Source organism: Marmota flaviventris, chromosome 17, assembly GCF_047511675.1.
Source record: "Marmota flaviventris isolate mMarFla1 chromosome 17, mMarFla1.hap1, whole genome shotgun sequence".
In the NCBI taxonomy this organism is placed as follows: domain Eukaryota; kingdom Metazoa; phylum Chordata; class Mammalia; order Rodentia; family Sciuridae; genus Marmota; species Marmota flaviventris.
In genome coordinates this window covers 20018524-20043040 of record NC_092514.1, presented here as the reverse complement: position 1 = coordinate 20043040, position 24517 = coordinate 20018524, and the positions used below count along the sequence as shown (strand labels likewise).

The 24517-nt window shown below is 44.7% G+C and overlaps 2 protein-coding genes across 4 annotated transcripts in view; one reads left to right on the top strand and one right to left on the bottom strand.

The window, feature by feature from the left end:
* Positions 1-1840, top strand: part of Arhgap44 (Rho GTPase activating protein 44) — a 176974-nt gene extending 175134 nt beyond the window's left edge. For 2 of the 3 annotated variants that reach the window (XM_071604032.1, XM_071604030.1), the window contains one exon: positions 301-1840. In XM_071604032.1, the coding sequence (XP_071460133.1) occupies positions 301-440 (140 nt within the window). In that variant the 3' untranslated portion in view covers positions 441-1840. The remainder of the gene's footprint in view (positions 1-300) is intronic. The other variant, XM_071604031.1, reaches the window with a different exon arrangement.
* A 576-nt stretch (positions 1841-2416) lies between these two features.
* On the bottom strand, positions 2417-24172 carry Elac2 (elaC ribonuclease Z 2). Its single transcript, XM_027954058.2, has 24 exons — positions 23883-24172; positions 23220-23270; positions 23012-23082; positions 21951-22015; positions 20718-20775; positions 19803-19871; positions 18197-18322; positions 16733-16791; positions 14231-14289; positions 14063-14135; positions 13330-13442; positions 11843-11938; positions 10671-10809; positions 10504-10589; positions 8805-8923; positions 7522-7618; positions 6187-6325; positions 5623-5661; positions 5393-5502; positions 4791-4890; positions 4597-4717; positions 4280-4358; positions 3552-3696; positions 2417-3056 (listed from the first exon to the last, which is right to left on the bottom strand). The coding sequence occupies exons 1-24, from the start codon at positions 24107-24109 to the stop codon at positions 2844-2846; spliced, it is 2454 nt and encodes an 817-aa protein (XP_027809859.2). The 5' UTR covers positions 24110-24172; the 3' UTR covers positions 2417-2843.
* Positions 24173-24517: the final 345 nt, after the last annotated feature.

Here is a 24517-nt window from a genome sequence, read left to right as displayed (position 1 = left end):
AGTGAGGCTGAGCTGTTCAGGACGGGCAATGTCAGGTCCTGGAATATCCGTGGAATATTCTGGAATATCCTCCCTGAACCACTGTGGCAGAACCTGGATCCTAACCACCCTCAAGGTAGAAATGATGGGACCTGGCCACAGCTAAATCATGCAGTCACGTGCTTAAACAAACCTCCAAGTGATCTGGCCCTAGAAGGAACAAACCACCCTGCTTCCCAATGCTGACATTATTTGTCTGCAGTTAGCCTCTGGTTAGCCAGAAGCTCCTTTTCAACTCTCTTTCTCTCTGCCAACTTGCAGATCTTGTCCACTTTGATATCCCCTCCATCCACATAGAGCTGGGATCGACACTCCGCCTGAGCCCCCTGGAGCACGCAAGGCGACACTCAGTGACAGACAAGAGGGACTCGGAGGAGGAATCTGAGAGCACCGCCCTCTGACACAGCACCCTGCCCCCAACACGCGTGTACATAACATAACATGGGCCCCGGAGACACGCCGCCAGGAGCAGCGTCCCTGAGCTCAACAAGTATCCTCCGTTGGCTCTTTCCTGTCACCTCCAACGTGAGGTTGGAGTTTGGCAGAAAACTGCAATCTCTGGTCCATGTGGGGAATGTCGGTGGTGCAGATTTTGTTTGTTCCTTATGGGTGGTGACTTCGGCCATTTGTTTGACCTTTGCCTTTTGACTTTGTGCCTATTTTGATCCATTTTCAGCCTCCATGACAAGTAGTACCCATCTCTCCACCCAAGGGTCTGCTTGTCAGAATTGTCCTTTGGGGTGGGGGTATGAGAGAGGGTTGTTACCTGGTTACACACGAGGGCCACTGCCTTGACTGTGGACTGGGACAGGCAATGTCAGGTCCCGGAATATCAGTGTATTAGCCAGAAGAGAAGCAGGACAGGAGGGGGACTTTTCACTCAGACCTGGACTAGGGCTGGAATTCCTAAAGTCCTGGTCACTCACCTTTTCTTGACGCCCAGGGAAGGGCCGGCCCGTGGAACACCTTTCGGCTACCCTTCATCAGAGGGCTCCAAAATAATGGCTTATAACATTTGCTACCTAAATTTCTGTCCCCCCTCATGACTGAAAGTTCTTTACTCCTATCATTTTATACTTCTGAATTTAAAAGAGGATCTTGACCATGTCTGGAGAGTCCGTGGTAGCTCCCCATCCCCTGAAACCCATTAAGTCTGTCAGTCATTTATTTGGCCCCTCTAGGCGTCCAGCTCACTAGAATGTGGGGTCCTGGAGCTGGTCTCTAAATCTGGAGGTTACAGCTGAATAGCAATAATCCTGTTACCCAGAGCAGGTCGAGGAGAGTAAAACCAGCCTGCGGAGACGCTGGTCCACGTGGTGGTGGGCCTGCTTTGCTCACCAGCATCCCCTGCGCATCCCTTCTCATGAAGTCCCATCCAGTTCTGGGGAGGAGGGTCGGGAGGCACTGGGAAGCCTGTTTGCACTTTGGGATTAAGAGAGTGAGAAACAGATCTGGGCCATGCATGCAGTCGAAGTTTCAAATTTTATCCTTTTAAAATAGATATAATATACCTATACATGATATAATATTTGTATATATGAAATCTATATTTGTTTAATTTGAGCCATTCAATCAAAACTGATGTACAGGTGTACAATGAAAAAATTTAAATGCTTAGTTATTTTTCCCAACAGTGTAAAGTCACCCTTCTCTGAGAGTGGGATTTGCGGACTTTTGATGTTACAGCTTTGCTCACTTCCTGGCAAGGGCAGTTTGTAATGGAGCCCGGGAGTTGAAAGTTCTCTTTAAATACATGTACAAATTGTTGTCAAAAGTAATGTTATTAAAATAGATTTATTATCCCTGAGCTGGCGTATGTTCTTGTTTTAATAACAAAGCTGTGGGGCAGTTATCAATCTCTTGGGCTGTGTCAGGAGGTCTGAAGTTCACCACCAGGGAAGGCCAAGTCCTTACTCTTTCTCTCTCACCTGTTTTAAAGCTCCTCCAATATTCTCCTGGGAAGGGAGAGGATATAAATACTAGATTCAACTTTGAAAATTCTCTTTTGAGTTTCAAGTGCTAACCTGTGTTTTGAAATCCCACAAGGAGGCCAAGGAAGCCAACCCGATGTGACATTTTGTACATTTTAAGGGCAAAGAGTAATCCTCATTATGAGCAAGAGAAAACAAATTGATCATCTCTACTTTTAGCCAGAACAATGAGAAGATCTGGACGTCCTGTTCCCCTGCCATGGTCAGGCGCTCAATAGATGTTTGAAGCCACTGGAAGGAGCTTGTATGGCTGGGCTTTGGTCAAGACTCAGCAGAGTGGTGGCTCCCCTGGGGGTGGAAAGGTTCTCCTGCCACATGAGCTTTCCTGGGCACACTGGGAAGCTGGCATAATAACCCTGCTCTGAAGCAAAACCAAAACGAAGAACTCAGAATTCCAAACTCCATCTTTATTGCATCTGATTCTTTGGGAACACTATCCCTTGAGTCTGGAATACCTAAACCCAATGTCACCTGTCACTTGGCTTGCCTCTGATTTGCAGAGGGAGCCACCTGGTTGGAGCAGGCGAGGGGTGCTGCCCGTGTCCACATGACTTCCTTAAATACCGACTTGCGTTAGAATTCTAGTTGCACCAGCTTTCTTGTTTAGCAGCCTCCTGTCCCACAGCCGTGCCAGGCACCAGTCACAGGAGGCGTCTTGCAGACTGGTGTTTATGCTGGAGCCCAGGCCACAGCATGCCGCCACACACCCATCCAGAACTGCATCCTGGTTGACCACCAGGATAAGGAGAGTGGGTGCCGCGCAGGGTAGAAGACACACATAGCCTTCAGTGTGCAGGGTGGTCCAGACCTCCACTAGGCTCTGACCTTCTTACTCTGTGGGCTCTGCAGCTCCTCCGTGTGGGCACGTTTCTGCTGGGACTCCCCGTCCTGGGAGAGGAGGGCTGCTCGCACCAGCCGAAGCTCCCGCTTCTCTCTGCGCTCCACCATCTCCTCAATGTCATCAGCAAACAGGGCTTTTAGCGGGGGAATCAGCTTTGGGATGGTTGGAAAGTCACCAAAATGAACCTGGGAGGCCAGACACACGATAGGAACATGCCTCAGAGGGACAAGAGCAGGGCCACCTCCCCACCCTTACACACCCTTAAGCCAAGTGACTAAAATTCCAACTGAAAAGAAGGCTTTGCAGGGAGGGAGGAAGCCCTCTAGAGAAAGCAGCAGACTCCCCACTCCTGGCTGAGGGTGGCAAAACCACAGGCCTCAGGAAAGGTGATGCAAGCTAATGTCAAGGCGGCTTGGCTCTACCACTCGTGACATGTGAGCACCTGTCTCAGGTCTGTCCTGAGGCTCCAGTGCTTTGACTGTGGGGCAGTCCAGGCAATGTCCTTAGGACTAATGTCCAGCAGACCCTACAGGAGGTGGGTCTCTGCATCGTACCCTGAATATGATGCTGGTTAGTGACAGACCCTCTTATCTTCATTGCCCCAAGCAGGGAAGAAAATGAAAGGAGGAGTCTGCACCTCCCCGGTCTCCCCAAACACACAGCCCACGTGACACACAGACCTTCATGTGGTCAAAGGCGATTCCCACTTTCTCATTGAAGTCAGGGCTGAAGAGGGGGATCTTGGCATAACGCTGGCTGAAATGGTTCAGCATGATGAACTCCGCGTTCATCCGCATCCCTACACCGATGGCTTGGGAGGTAGTGCTGCAGGACAAGGACAAGTAGCCAGGGAAGCTAAGCCACGGGGCAGGGCTCCAAGGCCGAGAACTAGCTCAGGCCCTGGCCCTGCTGCTGCTGGGGCCCCCAGGGAGAGAAGGCCAAGGATGTTCTCAACTGGCACCTCTTTAGCCTGATCCTTCCCCTTTCCTTAAAGGAGGCCCACACTCTGTGCTGTCAGCTTTCATCAAGGAGGACACCTGGGAAACATCTGGGAGCTTACACAGAGGTCAAGGCACGTCTTCCTTCAGACAGCCCAATATTCAGCCCCGCTCCCCACCCTAGCCCCTGCCTTCCCCTGGTCATTCCCTGATGTGACTTAATAGATTCTTCCAGCTTATTTCTCTCGTTAAAAACACCATGCCTCACCATTAGAACCTAGGGAACTGCAAAAATAGAGGCAGAAGGCCCGAAGAGACTGCTGTGGCTCAGGAAGCCTCCTCAGCCTTGGAACCTAGCCAGCCCTGTGTCACTGAGAGCACTGTCTTTCCCCGGGGGCAAACGTGGGCTGTTGGGGCTTCACTTGATGGGAGGAAGGAGGTGACAGGGAGGACTAACTGTTCTCTGCTACCTGTGTGTCTTTTCCACTGCTTCTTCTTCCAAGCCATCCTCCAGAGTGGCCTCATGTATCAGGAGGGTGGCGTCTTTCCCTGGAGAAATAGGCTGTGTTGAGGTGCAGCCCTCTAGGTGAGCAGCATGTGGCCCCGGGATCTACAGCTGTGTCCTGACCCAAACACGCAGCAGCCTTGGCCCTGTGACTCATCTGCACATTAGGATGGCAGCCACGCAGCGTGAGGGGGAACCCAAGTCTTCTATCTCTGTGGACACGCCCTACGCTTATCTACACCCACCCCACGCCTCACCAAGGCTCATTTCCTCTCTACTCACCCATCTGGACCAGAGCCTCACAAGGCATGGTATCCCCCGAATAGACCACTTTCCAGCCAGATGTGTGCACCAGGGCACAGCCGAAAGCGTGCTTGCAGTGGCGGACCAGGCAGGTCTGAAACTGAAGGAGCAGGGCTAGAGGCTGGGCCTGGCCCCTCCCCGCCCTCTTCCGGGCCCATGGCTGTGCCCCTTACCTCTTCCAGATCACAAGCCTTCAACAGCAATCTGATCAGTTTTTCAACTGTGGGATTATTAACCTCAGCCCCTTTCTGAAGGCATTTTGCAGGAATCATACTAAAAGAAGTCAAAATATTTAAAATTACGGTAGCATTAAAAACAATCACTAAAGATGTGGAATAAAAATGCAGGTCCTTGGCTAGAGAGCTTTAAAATGAAACAGTATGAATTGTAGTCATCAAGCTGGGGAGACTGATCAAGTCAGAGCCAACCATTCCCTGTTCACTCTAAGGCACCTAGCAGATAAAGGCTCCCCTGCATCTAGGCAATGCAGGCCATGGATGACACCAGGCAGATGATGCCTCCCCTGTCCCCTCGGGACAGGGCCAACTCCCATCCACCCATCCACCCGGGATGGATGGTTTCTGTGCTTCCACTATCTGGGTGTCTGGAATTGTCTAATGGAGAAATGCTGGCCAAAATCTAGGCAACAGAACGGAAGTGAGGGCTGAGGAGAAAAGCTTTACAGAAGCAGACGTTGTTAGGGCAGGGCTGCCAAGGTCTGCCAGCTGCCCCGGGGTAAAGGCCACAGCCTGGGTCAGCTGCCCTGGATGCTCACCTGACGTGGTGGAGCACCTCCTGGCACTGGTTGTGGTACTGCTGCAGCCAGGCCCTGAGCTGGGTGGGGGCTACTACCAGCAAAGGGTGGAACGGCTTTCCCAGAGACACCTGTGACAAGGAAAGGAGATCCCAGGGCAGAGTCAACAACAGAACAAGTCAATCATGATGGTATGTCAGGAAGTGTGGCTGCCGATGTATGAACCAAGGAAACTCAAAATGCTCACTTACCAGAGCACGCTCTCTCTGCAGCAGGATATTCAACAAGCCCTGGGAAGAAAAAAGGACAAGTCACTAGTGAGATCCAAACCCCATGGTCGTCTTCTGCAAGTGAAGGTTCTACGGTCCTCATCTTACAGTATTTCTGACCTCTATAATCAACCCTTCAGAGCTGCCACAGTTGGGGTGACAATGACACATGACTTTGAAATACAATGGGCTGAAAACAAGATGATCTGTGTTAGAAAGAGGGTAATGGCTGGGACCCAGAAACCCCTAGAAGACCCAAGCAAGGGCCTCACAGCCCTGTCTCCCGCAGGGGCAGGCAGTTTGAGAAGGCGATTCAGGAAGTGTGTGAAGCAAAACCTTTACTGCCGCTTGAAAGAGCAAAGAAGAAAAGACGTCCTCACTGAACAGGCCTGTGCTGGGGCTTCACAGAAGACTTCACCCCAGCCAGAGAAGAATCACAGGGCTCTGGGGGCACTTGGAAACCGCAGGAAAGCAAGCACGAGTGCAATCAAGCAGAGGCCGCTCCTTCCAGTGGGCTAGCACGCCCGAGTCCCAACTAGCACTCACCGTATGGTGGTCTGCATGCAGGTGGGACACAAACACAGCAGCAAGGGTGCCCAGGACCCTATCCACTTGGTCTCCATAATGACGGCACAGCTGCCCAAACGTGCCTTCACCACAATCCAGTAGCAAGGCCTTGTCCGGGCTATAGAAGAAGAGCAAGTGTCACCAACAGGAGAGCCTTCGGACAATTTAGAGTGATGCTTTCTTTAGCAGAGAACAGGCAGCAGTTATGCAGGTATCTGCCTTCTATAAACTCTTGTACCGTTTTGTGGGGAGCTTATATAAAGCCAATTAATTTCACCCATAACAATAACTTAAAATATAAGCCAATTAATTTCACCCATAACAATAACTTAAAATGACCAATCCTCTCTTTATAAAAGAATGATCCATAGAACCCTGAAGCCTTTTAAGACCATAGATCTATACAAATGCTGGCATCCAGAATCAAAAATATTTAGATGGAATGAGACAACACCTTTGTGGAGAATACAAAGGCCAAGCATTATGTATTCGAGACTGTTCTAGTGCCAGCTGCCACAGGATTCCTGCTCTTCCAAGCACCTCTGGTTTCCTCAAAGCTGCCTGGTACATGACGGGCTCCACGTGCTCCATGTAGGAGTTGGTTAGCGCAGACTCTGGCTTCTACTCAGACAATCTGACCTGGCAGGTCCCAGACGGGGCTCACAGAGCTTCAATTCTGACAGCTTATGGTGGTTTTTGGTTTGGAAGCCATGCTCTAAGGTGGAGAGTGCTGTTACCTTTCTGGCCTTCTTCCTTCTTGGGAGGAGTGCTCAGCTCCTCCCATTTGCAAAGGTCCCTCAAACTGACACGGCCTTCCAGGGGAAAGCACGAGTAGGGAAGGCAAGCTGGTAAACTCCTCTTCTGATTAGCTTTAGCAGGTTCAAGTTGCCACTCTCAGGGTTTGGGGATCGGAAATCAGAGAAGCCCTTTTATGAGCATCTCAGCCCCCAGGTGAGGCCCTAAACTGAGCCACTTCACTGCATTTCTCAGTCAAAAGAAAAAGATGCCCTAGACTTGCACGTTTCAGATTTCAGTATGCTTCATATCATTGTTTGCATCTGCTACATTGTTTGGTGGCTTATCATCTTTCATTAGCATCTAAGATGATACAGTGAAATTTAAAAGCTAACCTGGTACTCCACAATCTCACTTCCTACATTTATATATCTGCAGAGTCACTATAACTAGCTCACAGGGCTTCCTACCAACATGCTTTCAAATTTAGCCTGGTGATTAGAGGAGCACTTGTATTTAAAAAATAAGCATAATAAGCCTGCTCTCTGATGGGTGCAGGTGTTCTGGGAAAGCTGATACCTCAGGTTGACAAGCGTGGAGCTGACGTTTCGAATCTTCATGGGGATGGCAGACCCCGTTCCCAGGAAGATGATTTCTGGATACTGGCTTTTTTTCTCTATAGAAAACACATAAAAAACATCCATTTCTTCGGGTCAAAAGTGAGCCAAGCTTCAGTAATGAGCAAAGTTAAGAAAAATGGTGAAGTCCAACCTCCCAGGAGGGGTGCTAGTGGACTCACAAGAAAGGCTTCCTCATTAGGGTGAGACCTGAGGGCTATTTGTGAGGGAAGAGCCATCTTGGAGGTAGAACAAACACATTCTATGTTTTTCTTTAAAAAAACACCAAAGCAAAACAAAAAACTCCAATTCTTTTTAAATAAATTGGAAAAAAAAGGGAGACATTTCTTTAAACTCTGAATTGCCATTTACTTCAAGAAAGTGGCATCTCCCTTGCACCTGCTTTTGTCCCCATATTCTTCACACAACTGCATTGGGTAGGAAACACCCTGCTGTGCCAGGGAGAAAGCAAGCTCAGAGGGCCTGGTCTCCATGGAGATAGTGAGGAGTCAGATCCAGAGAAACCCATGATTGCCAAGCCCATGTCGCTTCCTGGGCCTCCCTCAGCCCAACAGCCCTTGCGCACCTCTGAAAGCGATCTACAAATAAAACGAGTCTTTTGCTTTCTACATATCAGAAGACTAATTATAATGAGTAAAGGAACTCCTAGGAAGTTGGTATTCCCAACCAGGAAGAAATTAAGATGTACTACTTCTGTGGCTTACCTGATGCTGACTCCAGAGAAGCAAGATCATTTGGCTAGATTAAAAGCCCCAACCCTCCTTCTATTCCAGCATTCCCTTTATCTATCTCTTACTTAAAATAATACCAGAAAAACCAGTAAAAGCAGGAATCAAAAAATGCCCTAACTACTTTTCTTGACAGGATGGTGAAAACCCAATATGGCAGGCCATGGACATTGATTAGTAAACCCAGGACCAGATTCCAGGTCAGCAGAGGTCCAGGTCAAAGCCCTTCAGAGGGTCTCACAAGTGTCCCAGGTATCTCCTGAAGGACACCTGGGTATTACCACAAAGACTGAAATTTATTGGTCTGGGGTGGGACTGGGACTGGAATTCTTGAATTTCTCTACCCCACTTCTCTGATGGTTCTAATGTAGAGCCAGGGTAGAGAAGTCCTGAGTTAAATAAATAAGGCAGATTAGAATGTACCTGACTGGTGCTGTCAGGACACCTGCAGGTAGGCAGAGCCCAGGAGAAAGGTTATCCCTGGTCCTCCACTCACCTGCAGGGACTGGGCTGCTCTGCATGTTTCTTCTATACTCCTGCACACTCTCCTGGAAATTGGTGAGCTCCAGGGCCTCAGCTATGAATTCATCAGGATTGCAAGTAATAACGGTATCCCTGCAGAGAAAGGCATCGCTGGTGACTAAAGGGGGTGTTCAGGCTCAGCAAACACTGGTTTGCCTATGCATAATCAAAATCCATGGGGACAATGTGCAGAGCATTCCTTTGGATCAAGAACAAAGACCAAGTGACTGAGATGGCACATTTCTATTCTGCCTCTGGAACTTTCTTGAGACAAGTGAGGGAAGCTTACTAAGAGTTCTGAATAAATGCAACTCTTCACAATATCTCTTGGCCTCAAAGCCTGAAAACTGGGCACTATACTAATTCCCAGGGACAGGATGACTCTCCTTGTGGTGGGGCCTATCCTATGTAGCATCTCTTGTGCTACTACCCCATCCCAGATTGTGACAAGGAAAACTGTCTCCATACATTGCCAAATGGCTCTGCTTGAAAGGCAAGGCCCTAGAGAGTGACTCAAATTCAGGTGCACAAAGCTTATCCACTGGGAACTTCAGCAAAATGTTGAGCCTCACCCAGTTGCTTGGGGTGGAGATTGAGAACCTGCACCTCCAGCAAGCCCCCAGTGCTGACCCAATGAGCAGCAAAGCCTTGACTGGTCTCGTTTCAACCTGGCTGAGCATCAAAATTACCTGAGCACTTAAGAAGTAAGCCCCAAGCCTAAATTACAAGATCCTAACTCAGCAGGTCTGGGAAGAACCCAAGAACTGCATTTTTCATAAGCATAAGGTAAATGTGAATATTGGCCAGGTTGGTCACTGATGTATATAACAGCCTGTGCAGATGCTAACAAAGGGACAGCAGCAGGCTCTTCAGCTCAAGATGGCCCCTCTGGGCCAGAATTCTACAAACAAGAGTGCTGGACCAAGGTTTCTCAAGAGTGCTGACTATTTAGCCACAAGGGTACACGTGACCAGTCATAACCTGGGAGAGTCAGTATTCTAAAACTACAGAGTACACAGGAAACTTAAAAAGGCTCCAGATTCAGATCTCAAAAAAAGAAAATAAAGTTGAGGGTTGGTAAGGATTTTTCACTTTGTTGGTTGGAAGTGGCAGAGGTATTCCAAGTGGCAATGTACATCATCAGGTGAGTAAAGAAGTGTTGCACTCTGACCCGGTAAGTTCACATTTAGGAATGACCTTCAGGGAACAGAGTTCTACTCCAACATACTCAGACAAGACATTTATTCTTTCACTAGAACAGCAAAAAAATTGAGAATGTCCCAAATAAGCAAACATCCCTATCTAAAACACCAATAAAATCCTGTTCCTGGAGAGTATTTAATGATACAGAAAGAGACTGGCACTCTCAGGCCAGAAACCCACATACAGAACTTTTAATTATATCCCCATATACACAAATTAAAAACAACAAAATGCTAACTATCACTTTGTAGGTGGCAGGGTAGTGGGTGACTTTCTTCACCATACATCTCTGCTATATGCACTCATTAATGCACTGTCCGTGGCCCTCGTGCTAGGATGACACAGTGAAACTTGTGACAGAGACCACTTGACCTGAAAAACCTTCCTGAAACATCTGCTATCCGTCCACTTACAGAAAAGGCTGCCCACCCCCAGCCCAGATGGTCCCACTGGCTCAGAGCCACACACACCTCTGCCACTCCCTTCTGGGACGCAGCTGGTACTTGAGGAGGCATTCTCCCTGGACTGTGGGCACACAGAGGGTGGGGCCTTCCTCCTGAAAGAGACAGGAACACACTCCATGGTGAGAAAGAAAAGGACAGGAGCCAGGCTGACAGGGGCTGTGCTGGGACGCTACCTTACTCTGGGAACTGGTGAGCAGGGGGAAGATGTCTGGATGGATGAGGTTGAGCTGCGTTTGAATCTTGTGGCTGCGAAGGTTGTGGACTGATGCACAATTCTCATTTAGGATCAAGTGCTGAGTGTCAGGCCCAAACCTAAGAAGAAACCAAGCATAACATGGTGTCCTTTAGGTTATGACTTTCATTAGAACAGCAAAAAATTGAAAATGTCCCAAATAAGCAAGCACTGCAGATTGGGAGCACTGATGTGCTCAGAGTATTCAAAGAGGTACATCATTTGCTCCCAAATAGCTACTACATGGGCAGACGTAATCCTGGTTATATTCTTTCCCTGTTGCAGCTGCCTTCAGAGTGTACTAGAGAGGATGGTGGAAAAACCAAGGAAAATTAACATGTTCAGATAGGGATCTGAAAACAAAATGGAGTGCAGGCTGCAAGACGAAAGGCATAAGAGGAAAACAGACAGCATACATTACATTGCAACCCTCAAGGAATGAAAGACAAGGGATCTGAAAAGCATGAGACTGGCAGAGCAGAGAAGATGGAGATGAAAAATCTGTATGGGGAGAAGCAAGGGAGGAGCTGAAGAGCAACCCAAGGTCATCATGCACCTGAGCTCAATTCAGGCTCTTCCCATCCCTGCTGCCCTCAGGCCCCACCCATGGCCCTGGGTGCTGGCTGTGCTTGATAAAACCACAAGAAAAAAGTCCAGGGCCCTCTCTTCCCAGTTACTAAACTATGATAGTGAAATATACACATCCCAGGCATGCTGGGAATAATAAATCAGGAAATAAAATGACCTGATTTAACACACTGCCTGACATGCAGTGGGCATCCAGTCAGCAGAAGCTATTACTTTATATTTGCAAGTCTCTTCTTTAGTGGGATTATCAACTAAAAGACAGTATTGTTCAAGCATCACTAAGAGTGTGTAAAACTGAAATCAAGCCCTATAGTAGAGGGACATGTGTTTATGCTGTGCCACCTAGTGGTGGTTATTTTCCTCAAAGAGTGGCAAAGATGGATGCTCCCAGAATTACATGGCAGGAACCCAGAGGAAATTCAGGCAGAAACAGAAGTGAGGGTAGGCTGCACTTAACAGTGGGATGAGGAAAAATATACCACTGCCTGGAAGAGTTGCCCATGTGCCCTCGGCTGGGCTCCATACCTCTCCATCCACTGCTGGTATCTGCTGTCCAGGAGCACAGATTCTGGGGCTATGTGTACCACCAGGGCCACAGGGGTATCATCCTTTCCTTGGTACCTGGGGAGAAGGAAGAATGTGGTATTACTTTATAAAGTGATTAAAAAAAAAAATCAGGATGTAAAACAATGACTATACAACCAGGGAGGGTAATGCCTTATGCCCATGCGTGGTTCCTAAGCTGCTCCCAGTGGTGCCTGAGCACTGCTGGCCCAGAACTGGCCATGTCACCTACACTACCCATGTCCCACACACAGAATTCCTCGATTGGACAAGCTCTGCTCTAGACTTCTTTCTGGTCGTCCTGGCTGAGCTTCTTCATGCAACACTGAGGTGTGAGTTTCTTCCTGTCCTTTCCCTGACTACTGGGGCTCCCTCCTTTCTTCATCTCTAACAAGCAGTTATTTCCTCAGGTCAATGTCCTGCACCTCCAATTCCACTTTGGGATCTGCCTTCCAGAGAACCTCAGGCCCTAAGATGGAAAATGAAAACTCCCTGCAATCCCACTGTCCAGAGGGAAGACCACTTATTACAATGGGGATGTTTCCTTTTAGCTCCCTTAAAAAAATTTTTTTTCACACAGTAACTTCTTTTATTTATCTTCCTCCACCACCATCACACAGACATGCATAGGGCTCATAAATGACACCTCGGTGACTTGAAGTAACTTTTGCTGCCTAAAACTTGATTCAAACAAAAACAAAGTCTATGCCACCAGAGTACCCAAATTCACCCCCACAGAATAAAGTGGGCCCAGAAAGAACTCCTAACACTATAACTAAGAGGTACCACAGACCAAAAGGATTTATTGTATAAATAGAATAAAATAGTAAGTGAAAAAACACAGATGGGTAAAAATTAGAAACTGATATAATATAAAAATTAACAAAAGAAAAAATTAAGACAGACACATTGGTCAAAAATTCTACCCAAGGTTAAAACTGAACTGTGAAAATGATTGACTTTCTCAGAGGAACAAAATAAAATAACACTCAGACCTGAAAGATGATCCCAGGCTGAAATTCTGTCCCTTACCGATTGACCTTGAGGTCTCATTCTCATTAGGTTAGATGCAGGGAAGTAAAAAGAATTCATGTAGGTAAAAATAATCCAAATAATGAGTTGAGGCATTAATTAGAACTCAAGAACATTTAAGGATTTATTCTAGACTGTGAACTCTTAAGATTGCTACTTGATTTTCTAGTCCTTGGTGATTTCTGGTTGTTAGTCGTTTCTACTTTCACTTCAAGGCTGTGTATACCACAAAACCTTCCACATACCAGTAGTAGGTGGAAATAAATCCAGCCAGTAGGATTTACACACATTTCAAACACAGATGCAGGGCTTCCCCCAAATACACAGCTGTATCCCTAAGAAGCTTGTGCTTATATGGGTGGGGTTTCCTAAGCACTGATTCCTACTTCTTCCACCCAGGGGCCCCTCATTATTACCTCTTGAAGGTGGCATTCTCACAGATGGGCTGAATGAATCCTTCATCTGGACATTCAACCACAATAAATGCAACACCAGGATCTGGGGGTGTACACAGCTCTTCAGGCAAAATCTGCAAAACCAAATGGGGTCCTGATGTTCTCCCAACTGGATGGCCTTCAGGGCAGCTGCTAACATTAAACAACCCATATATCTAAGTATACAGAACACAAGACCAACTAGTAGAGTTATTACCACTACACCTTCCTTGCTCTTTGCTTACACTTAGACAACTAGTTGGTGGAGGCATTTCAAACCTACAGTGGCCAGGAAATGAAGCCTGGTATTCAAGATTGTCTTTAGTCTGTGGCCCACTGCATCCAGACACCAAAGAAGACTTCATCTGGATAAACGGCAGAGTGGTGTTCCTCTGAGTCAAGCACCCAAAGTCCATCTGTATGAAATCTATTTTTGGACACTGCCCTGAGCTCTAGTACAAGGAAGAGCATCTGTCCTTGCATAAGGAAGACAAGCAGATCCTGAACAGATAATCTACAGTACTGCCCAAACACAGCAGCATTGATAGCAGGACGAGTCAAGATAAGAGCTCTACCACGGAGCCAAGCAATGGAATTACAAGCTGTCCTACTTTCTTCAAAAGTGGTGTTTGTAGGGTATGAGCCAGACAGTGCTCTGTCTAGTGTCCCAGGCCCCACCCGAAACCACAGAATCATCATGAAAAACAGGCCTCACCTCTTTCCCTTCATAGATGATACTCTTCCCATCCTTCACAGCAGCAATGATGGGTGCGATGGCAGCTGTCCCACTGAAATGAAGAGGGAGGCCCTCTGTGAGATGCCCTCTCTTCAGGAATAATAGTGCACCCAGCGAGTCCCCAGCAGTCTGATCCCCAACACTCACACTGGAAGGCCCATGTCCTTTGCTTTGAGCACCAAGAAGTTTCCTTTTTTCATGTGAAGCTGTAACAAAGGGAACACAAAAGCAATTCCAGTGGCTAAGAAGCCTGGTTTTAACCAACTTTCTTAGAAGTGTATCTTTCTGGTTTTTACTTTTTAAAATCAGTGTTATTTTCATACAATTCATTATAATGAAGTTTATTATTTTCAGAAGGTATACAATATTCTGAGGAAGTCGCTCATTTTGCAATGCTTTCAGAACTAAAAACCTGAATGAATTAAAACAGTGTTTTATTTCCCCCCAACATTAACTCATTATAAATTTGATAAAATATAACTGTTTCCATATAAAAATTAATAAAAGTATCCTTCAGGAGAAACCCAAACATACTTGGGTTCTGTTTTATTAGTATATATTCATTGATTAATAACTAAAAGATCATCATTTAGACATTGTCTAACAAGGCAATGACCAGGCAAACTGCTATATACCACAATATTCCCATGATAGTGGGAAGATATAAAAAAAAAATGGATAGGCCTTTCTCCTTCTGCATTTTCAAACATTTGGCAACATAGTATTATTGCTTTTATAATCCAGAAAAAATATAATAACAAATTCGCAGTATGCTCTTACTTTGTTAGAAGGACAATAATCCTATCACAAAACTTCATAATCATTGCCCTGAACTTAAACTTCTATCTAAACATTTTTGGGATCTACATATTTCATACATGACAGAAAAAAAGTCCCAAATGACCCAAGATGTTAACAGGTCTTTGTTGAAATATATTCAATTTTCATTTTCTTTTTCTTCTTCTTCTTCTTCTTCCCCGCCCCCCACCTCCCAGAACTGGGTATTAAACCTGGAGACACTCTACCACTAGGCTACATTTTAAACTGGCCGGGACCTTGTGACCCACCTACCCAGCCTCCCAAGTCCGTGGAATACAGGTGTGTGCCACCACACCCAGCTTCTTTAAATCTTGACAAAACTTAATTTCCTAAAGTTAAGAAGTTGCTCTTAGGACCAAGTCTTAAATTTGGATCTTAAAGTCTCATTCTCAGGATTCTAGAACTCTACCATCTCAAAAATACTATCTAACCTTCAGGAAGGTCTGCAGCTTCAGAGTGTACATATCACACAAAGATGCTTGATTTAGCTGACATTAACAAGCATTCTCTTCATATACTCACATGGGTCTGCAGATGGAAACTAAATGTTTCTAATGTTAAAAGGAACCTGTAAAGCAACCAGGCCCCACCAGGCAGTCCAATGGCTGCCCGAAGCCCACACTCTTCTCTCAGGTTTGTCAAGCCACATGCTCACAGATATTTTCTCTGACCCTTAACTTTCACAGAACTTGAATTAGCCCACTGTATGGCTATGGAAACCATCATCTGAAAAGCAGCAAATACACTAGAACAGGGAAGAAAGACTTCAGGCTGACCCAGTGAGAGCAGACCTCAGAAACAGCGACAGCAAAAGGAGGAGAAAAAAGCCAGCACAAGCAGCCTGCAGCTACTTAGTGTCAGAGCCTACAACTCCAGAACAGCTGCCCAAAGAAAACACAAATGCTAGAGTGTGTAAGAGTGAGCCTTTATCACACAAAAACACAGTTCATCATTCTCACACAACCACTCAGGAACGTGGGAAGAATCTAATACAATTTAAAGAGTAACATATTAGATAGTTTCAAAAAATCATTTGCTGCCTAAAAACTCACAAACAAGTAATATGCTTGTTGACAACAGTACTTAACTTTTATAAAAATTACAACTGTCCTCAAATGGGGTTGATAGAAATGACACTGTCCATGATCCTGCAACTTATGCTAGCCACTACTAGTCTTCAGAATCGTTTTCACTTGTAGCTGTTAGAATCTGGATGAAAACTGCAAATATGTTTTAAAATCACATCAATTCCTTAACAACAATACCAACAACAACAACAACAAAACAAAGCCCACAAAAAAAATGTAGTCTTACCATAGAGTAGGCAAAAGAATTTGTTACAAGTTATATTATAATAAAATTTTAATGTAAAACTCTTCTAAAAATACACCGTAAGATCTTAAAAACAGCTTATTGTAATAAAAATTTTAAATGGAATTGGTTAATTTCAGAATGCAGATCTAGGCCTCTGTGAATGCTAACCAGTATTAAAATTGATTTGATAGTAACACCTTAAGGATTACAGTGAAATGAAATAAAATTGAAACAGCAGGAGGGGTTTGAATAAAAGCCTGACTGATTAGCAGGAAAACAAATACAGCTGCCTTCAACTACTTCTGAATTCCAAGAAGGACCAATCATAGGCAAATATAAAATAATATGAAAGTACAGGTAGTATTTTGAGGAAACAGGACATCTGTGTTTCTTTTAGCCACAGGTAACCTAGGAACTATTACCTCTGAATTACTGCAAAAGTGCTAACCAGAGGTCCTCAACCACACCGAATGTCACATGCTCACTTAAAGCCTGAATTTGGAAAGAGTTTCTTACCTTACAGACAAAAGCTACCACCAAGGAAGGGTCCCTCCCATCTCTTTTCCGGTTAATATCTGAGGAAAAAAACACATCTGATTATACTAAGGTAAATGTGAAGGTTGTACTAGGCTCACAAATGAGTATAACTTGATATCTAGTTTTACTTCATAATAAATTAAAAGGCTAATAAGATCCCAATACAAAGACTGAAAAAGAGCTGTGCCTAATATTCTTCAGATTTCTTTTTATCCTACTTATGTTGAGATTTTAATAAACAAAAAATGTAAAGCTCCAATCAGAGAAACTTCAGAATGGCAAGTAAAATTATTTTTTTTAAATGGCCATTTTACATAGGAATGAAGAAAAAGAATTGTGATGTGCTTTGTAAACAAGTAAAAAAATATGAAAAATAAGATAAATGCTGCTAAAAGGCCTTCCTGCAGGCAAAGTGTGGTTGTCAGTCTTTACCCATCCCACCTAAACAAGAAGGCACTCAAGTTCTGTCTTTTCTTGGACACCAGACAGACACACCTCAGGACAGGTAAAGGAACTGATCAAGCTCTGCCCAACACTGGGCAAAAGAATCCTTGAGCAGTCCAATTCCTTTGATACATCTAACCTTGGACTTTTAATTCTGTTTCCCAGTAGGTTGTCATTCTGAAAGAAAAGGTACAGATTCATTCACTGATTTGACTGTTTTGCTCAACTTAGTGGTTACAGTTTTTGCATTACTGAAAAACTAATGTGTATCAATGTTCCATTAAAGAAAAACACAAATGCCCTGTGTATGACTGACTTTGCCAGGTCCTGCTCTTCTTTGGCTAAACAGAACACAGGCTGTAGACTGGTCCTAAAGCTCAGGACTAACAACCCTTTGTGACAACCCTTGGTCAGCCATGAACTGCCAAGAAAAAAGTATGCTTTGCACACCTATCTTTCTTATGATAATAATTCTAATTCAGAGCATTGAGAGGCAAAGAATTGTCATTTGTGACACCATGGACCGAACAGGAAGACACTCTACTAAGTGAAATAAGCCAGTCACAGAAAGACATACTATGATCTCCCTTATCTTTTGAATCTAAAAATGTTGATGTCATAAAAACAGAATAGAAAAATGGCAACCAGAGGCTGAGGGTAGAGGGAGAGGGAAAGAGGACATGTTGATCCAAGTATACTAAAGTTTAGTCAGGCTGGGAATAAGTTTTAGTGATCTGCTATACGGTACAGTGACCACAGTTGATGATAATGTATTATTTATTTCAAAATTGCTAAGCTTAGATTTTTAATGTACTCACTCAATAAAAATAAGCTGGTGAGATGTGGTGGCTATATTGATAGAACCTTTCTACATCAATCAAAACATCTCCTTGTACCCAATAGATACACATTAATTATTATTTGTCGACTAAACATAAATTGATCTTAAAAACAGACAATGCATTAAGACACGTAAGTCCTTTCCCAGCAGGGTTATACCATTGCCGTCTGGAAGGTGCTGTTCATTTTCAGTGGACCCGGAGTCTGAAGACTGTTCTGGGCTGAGCCTGCCAAGAGGCCTTTCTGGGCTCGTTGATAGCCGGTGCTTCCCACATCTCTGTTCACCTGGACAGTACAGGAAACCAAAAACACTACATAAGGTGAGCTCACAGCCAAAGCCCAGATGTTCACATACAGGAATGCAAGAAGGCCAATCAAAACCATCATGCCTTTTATTACAGTAGCAAAGAATTAGTTACCAGTCTACCAGGTCTCTGGGCTTACTTAAGTCTTACTCATTTTTATGCTTCTGCAAAGCTCAGAGCCTTACCACAGTAGGGATTCAACAAATACTGACTGAAAAGCACACAGGCTCTAAGTTGGTTATTCCTCATCCTCTCTCTCCATAAACAAACTCTCCAAAGGGTACTCATCTCCATGAGAGGAAGAGGTAAGTCCAAAAAGTCAAGGAAAAAAAAAAAAAACAACAACTGCTGATTTCAATAGAACCCATGTTTGCTCCTCCACCTATGTTCATTCATTTAGGGCCCACTGGGCACTGAGAAAACCATGATCAGAAAAACTGAATGAGGTAAGCACTGATCAAACAAGAACATGTTACATATAAACTGTTAAATGCTATGAAGGGAAGAACAGGGTGCTAGAAAGAAACAACAGAGACAACTCAGGCTGGTGGAAGGAATTGGCAGAAGGGGTCCAAAGACATCTGATGAAGAGTGAGCTAGGCAAGAAAAGTTCTACTCTGACCATTCTCTAACTGGTCTATAAGCACTGTGCCATTGCTTGAGCCACACAGCTCCCCTCCCTTCTTCCTTTGATGGGCACAGGCCTCGTTTCTTCTCTTGCATTTACACATGTTCTCATCTGCAGCCTTTTAGCACTTGGCAAGCATCATACTAGTTAGCACTATTGAGTAAATGTCCCTACCAGTCAATATTCTCAAGTAGGTAAAACTCACATAGACTGTTTAAACAGACACAAGGACCAATGACATGCCCTGTTCCCAAGTCAAATCACATCATCTGGTTTTGGTACCTGAGAAACTTTATAGGAGTTTCTGAGTTCAGATAACACCCTTTTAGGTTGCAGTTACTGGTATTTATTTTAAAATATTGACCTGTACAAATCTTTTTCAAGAAAGAAGGGTACTAAGATCCATTGCAAACAAACCCAAAGCAATGAATATGCACATCTAATGCAGCCTACTTTCTGACAATGCTCGATTATGGAATATTCCAATGCACAGTCATTATCAATATTCATGAGTTCAACACATCCTACAAATACAAGAACATAAACTTTTTTTTTTTTCCTTTTTTCTTTTGGTGCTGGGGATTGAACCCTCCAGGGCCTTGGGCTTGTGAGACAAGCACTCTACCAACTGAGCTATACCCCCAGCCCCAAGAATATAAACTTCTTAAGAACAGGAACCAAATCTGAATTCTTCAACTAAATTTCCCTATCATGCTCAAAACACAAAGCAGGGTACTCAAAGCAATTATTCAAAAGTTTTTGGTTTCACCCACATTTTCCTTACTCAGGACTTATACCTTCTTCCCCTAGGAAACCCGGCTTTTGTACTCACTATATATGGGGACTTGGTGAACTGTCATGGTTTCATCCTTATATTCTGGTGCAGAGTGGGGCCGCACAGCTGCGTGAAAATCACAAATCAGGACAGTAATTATATTAGTAAACACATGTGAAAATAAACTTTCAAGATCAGCAACCATGAGCCCCAGAATTCTGGTGGAAATCTGCCACTAAAACCAAAGTTTCTGAGTAGATTAATATTTTTTAAGGAAAGAAACAAAACTGTATTTTCAGCAGCCATTTATATTTACATAGTCAAATGAAAAGACATGCTGTGATCATTGGTAACTATCCATTAAAAAAAAAATTTAAAAAGAAACCAATATTGTACTCAAACTTAAGAGTCCTCCATTAACATACAGGATTATGATACCAAAGAATCTATCATCTCAATTATAACAGCTGGTATACATTTTGAAATAAAAGACTAGTGTGACTATAAAAGAGGAGCATTAACAAGCCAAAGACGCATACTAGCCCCGGGATGAGGTACCTGCTAGCATCCCCAGATGCCAAGTACTATAAGCCTCCAGACACAGCTGGAGATGAGGTTCAGCTACAAAGACAGCTGCAAAACCGTCACACCCCTTTTCCTCCTGCAAGGAACTCAAAGCAAAAGAACCATCTCTTGGACTAAGGAAGGAGACTTGGAGCTGGTATGGAGAACATAACATGCCCAGCACATGTGTAGGTACATGTTTTAAAGTACTCTTATCTTCCTATCCAGTATTTTTATGGTATCAGATGAGGAAACAGAAAGTGCAATTAAGCAATATTTTAAAATTCCATGTCATGTGAATGAAGTATTTGATTTTCAGATTTGAATCTGGTTTTAATGGATTCTAATTTGAGAAGAAGAGTGTATATGAGAAAGAAATATCAGACAATGAGTCAGCCAAGGACATACCCAGTTCTATTCCTTTCAAAGGACCAGAAAATATTTTGATTGCTTCTATGTATTTTTCCTAAGAAAGAAAATTAAAAATAAAGTGAGCAGTTATGATTAAACAAATATAGAACACAGCAATGTATTTAAACATATAAATAGAATCAACAGACAATGAACATAAAGCAAATGTGAATGAGTATATTGAATTTCATTTATACACATAATTACTATATCTGCTCTACACCGATGCCAAGGATTTAGCAGTGCAAAGGAAATAAGGCCTTACTCCCATGAATCTAATGGAGGAGACAAAAATAAAAAAAATAATGACACAACATCTTAATGCAATTATGATTTTGTGCTCTATAGGAACAATTAAAAATGCACAGACTAGGGCCAACTTGTCTAGAAAGACAGGACAGACCCAGAGGAACTGACCGTTTAGCTGAGCCCTGAATATCTGGTAAGGATACAGACAGGGATGAGAGGAGGCAGAAGAAATTCATGTATAGATGACAGCCATGAGATGGGAGGTGCTTTGGTGTGACAGAGGGTTAGAGTCGGCCCTTGTAGTTGTAGCTTGGTGACAAATACAGATAAAGTGTAGACAAGGCCTGGGGCCTATGGGAATTGTAGGCTGTATCAAGGCATGTGGATTGTATTACAATAGACAGCAGCTCCTGAGGCATTTTAGGTTGGGAACTGACTGCATTTCTATCTTAAAAAGAGGTCCCTCTAGCTGCTATGTGGCAGATGGATTACAAGGACAGATATGGAAAGCTATTGTTGTAGATAGGTGTGGGTGACAGAAAATGATGCCCTCAAAGAGATGGAAACAAACAGACTTCAGGCATTATTTTAGAGACAGTATTAACAGTACTTCATTGGTATGAAGATGCCTGAAATTTAATAAAGACTAAAAATCATAATTTATTAAGTACTTACTTGGCACTAAACATCTAAAAGGTGATTTAGTGCTTAATATGTTACCTTATTTAGTCTTTAACATATGTATGAAACATAGCCACTTTATAGATGAAGAAAAGGAGGCAAAGGGGCAAATAACTCATTCAAGGCCAGAGAGTTGAGAAGGTTTTAAATTGGGATCTTTTTAATTTGAAAGGTGATGTGTTTATGGCACAAACAGTTATATCTGGAAGTCAGAAGGCTGATTAGCAAAAATAAACATTCTTCTAATTAACACTAAGAAAGGAGGAGTTGGTTTTGATAGGTGAGTCAGGAGAGACTCACCAGTTGTGGAGGTCCAGAAAGCACACACTTTGGAAGCCCGGTTTCCTTTAAAGTAAGAATCATTCCTAAAAAAGAGGAATATAATAAGATCTCTCATCAACTTGGCCAGTAGTTACAGCCAGGCAGAGCAGCACCCTTTACTTAAGGAGTTATTTATCTGTGTGTCCTCATTCCAGCTTCTAAACAGTCATTATATATGTCCTCCCTCTTTACAGTCATCAGGCAACTCTTGGAGAGCAGAAACGATGCTAGTTAAAGAGAGAGCAATACTTCATCAAATGCTTCTGGAATGGACAAACATGAGAAGGGGATAAGGCAGTGAGGCACCTACTATGTAAAATGTTCAGAGGAGTTCACTCTCATAGTTATACAAAGTAAAGGGACTGCCGTATAGATTGCACCATAGGCACTTCATGTACGTTACCCCAGTCAGCTCTGAAATCAGGGACCAGTCTAGTATGCCACTCCCTCCTGCCCACATTACCAGGCTTACAGAATTTGGCTGCAAAATAATCTTGACCTTCTCAGTCAATGGTCATGAACAATGAGATATCCTGGATAGCGCATGACTGTGTACAGCTGCTGATGTTGTTCATGATAAATACATCGACTTTAACCACTCTACTTTCCATTTAACCTCTTGCACAGCAACCCAAGAAACCAAGTGAATAGTTAACACTGGGAGACAGATCCACATTAAAACCTGCCCTGATGAGTCACATCTTTCTTTTTGTAGAAATGGGGATTGAATCCAGAGGCACTCTTCCACTGACCTACATCCCAGACCTTTTTATTTTGAGACAGGGTTTTGCTAAGTTGCTGAGGCTGGCCTCAAACTTGTGATCCTTTTGCCTCAGCCTTGACACTAGCTGGGATTACAGGCACACCTGGCTCTAAATCAGAGCTTTTGATGCTCTGAACTGCAGCTGACTGGGCTGGCATTAAAAAAAAAAAAAAAAAAAAAAAAAAATCTCAGCTCCTCTGGATTGGGAAAGGAGCAAAAAAAGAGAAAGGCAGGTTAAAATTTCATCAGCATCTGAGCCTATAAAGAATTTACTCACCACACAATCCCCCAACATTAGACCAGTGCATTCGTGTCAGGAATATGTTGTCCAAGCGAGCAACCTTCAGTCTAAGAAAGAGAAAACATTTCAGTAATAGAAAATGGATTGACCAAAGACCATTTCTACTACAGAAACACACCTGTCTCTCATCCCAGCTTTCAAGCCCCATAATCATCTCTATCCCAAAAGAAAATTGTTGACTCACTTGTGTTCCTGCATGAGTCTCTGGACGCCTTCTCCACAGTTAAAGAGATACCTAATGAGGGAACATTACCAAAGACACTCAGAAGAGTCTATCCTGTAAATCTCCGACACCAGTAAAAATGCTTTGCTGTAGACTGTGAGCCAAACAATTAAAAATATATGTTGTACAAGTGAACTGACTTCTATTAGGACAGTAGATTTGGAACCACTCTTAACAGAGGCCAGGAGACATGGGGCAGGTAGGGGATGGTTGGGAGCGAGATGGGACTTCTCTCCCATCAGCTCATTTACAGACCTGTCTAACCTACACACCAATCAAGAGGACGCCTTTGGGGTGCACGGAAAGAGAATGCCAAGAGCCAGCCCTTGGCTTAAGGGATGGGAAGAAAGAAGACGCTTAGGCTCACGTCTGAAGTTCTTCCCTGATGCCTGGAAACCTTATGGATCGAGAGATGTGAGGCATCCGGAGTCTCTCCCACCCTCCCCAAAGAGCAGAAGGTGAAGTCCAACACGTGTGGAAGTGGGAGAAACCCGAGTCTGACAGGTGCCACGAAGCTCCTGGGCTACACAGCTCTGAGGGCTGTGTAGGGCCCCTAGGGCGGGGCGGGGCTCAGTAAAAGGACACCGCAGTCACCCAGTAGGACCCCGTACGCGGAGCACTGACCGGTTGTACTCCGAGAAGACGTAGAGCGCTGCGCCCGCGTCACGGTCGCCAGCCGCCACCACCTGAAGGTACACGGTGTTCGGGCCCCCAGGGCCCCATGACGGGCCGCGCTTCTCCCGCGTGCGCAGGTGTCGCAGGGGGTCCTTGGGCGGCCGCTGGCGGCGGGCGGGTCCCTGAGACATGGCGCGCCCGGCCACCGACCGCAGCAGCGAGCGAAGCGCCCACATGCGCCTGTCTCCACCTGGGCTGAGGAGGCAGCCGGTCACCTCGGTCCGCGTGCCCCAAGCACCGCCCCTCCACTCCGCATGGTGGGCCCAGCCAACCAGGGTACAGGTAAACCATAGGCCCGCCTACACAAGCCTACGCGTCCAATTGAGAGGAAGCTTGCCTCTCGGGGATTGTCAATCGGCGGCGGCCATAGAGTGAAGGAATGCTAGAGCGCCACGGCGGCCCCGCCCTTTTCCAATTCCGGCTTTCTGTGCGTCATTTTTTTTTACCGGAAACTGTTCTTTGCCTAGGGCGGGACTTCCGGAGGCGCAGAGCCAGCGAGAGCAATACCGGGAAAGGGCTGGTACTTGAGATGAGGATTGCGCGTCGGGTTGGAGTGTCATCTTTTCGGTTAGGAGCTGTGTTCT

Excerpts from the sequence above, each read along its gene's own strand:
- Elac2 (XM_027954058.2), bottom strand. The coding sequence starts at position 24,109 with ATGTGGGCGCTTCGCTCGCTGCTGCGGTCGGTGGCCGGGCGCGCCATG. Across the intron at positions 16,792-18,196 it reads GCACCTTCCAGACGGCAATG|ATATTAACCGGAAAAGAGAT; the intron begins GTATAACCCTGC and ends TTTTTTCCTCAG. Across the intron at positions 3,057-3,551 it reads TCGCCTTTGACCACATGAAG|GTTCATTTTGGTGACTTTCC; the intron begins GTCTGTGTGTCA and ends CTGGCCTCCCAG.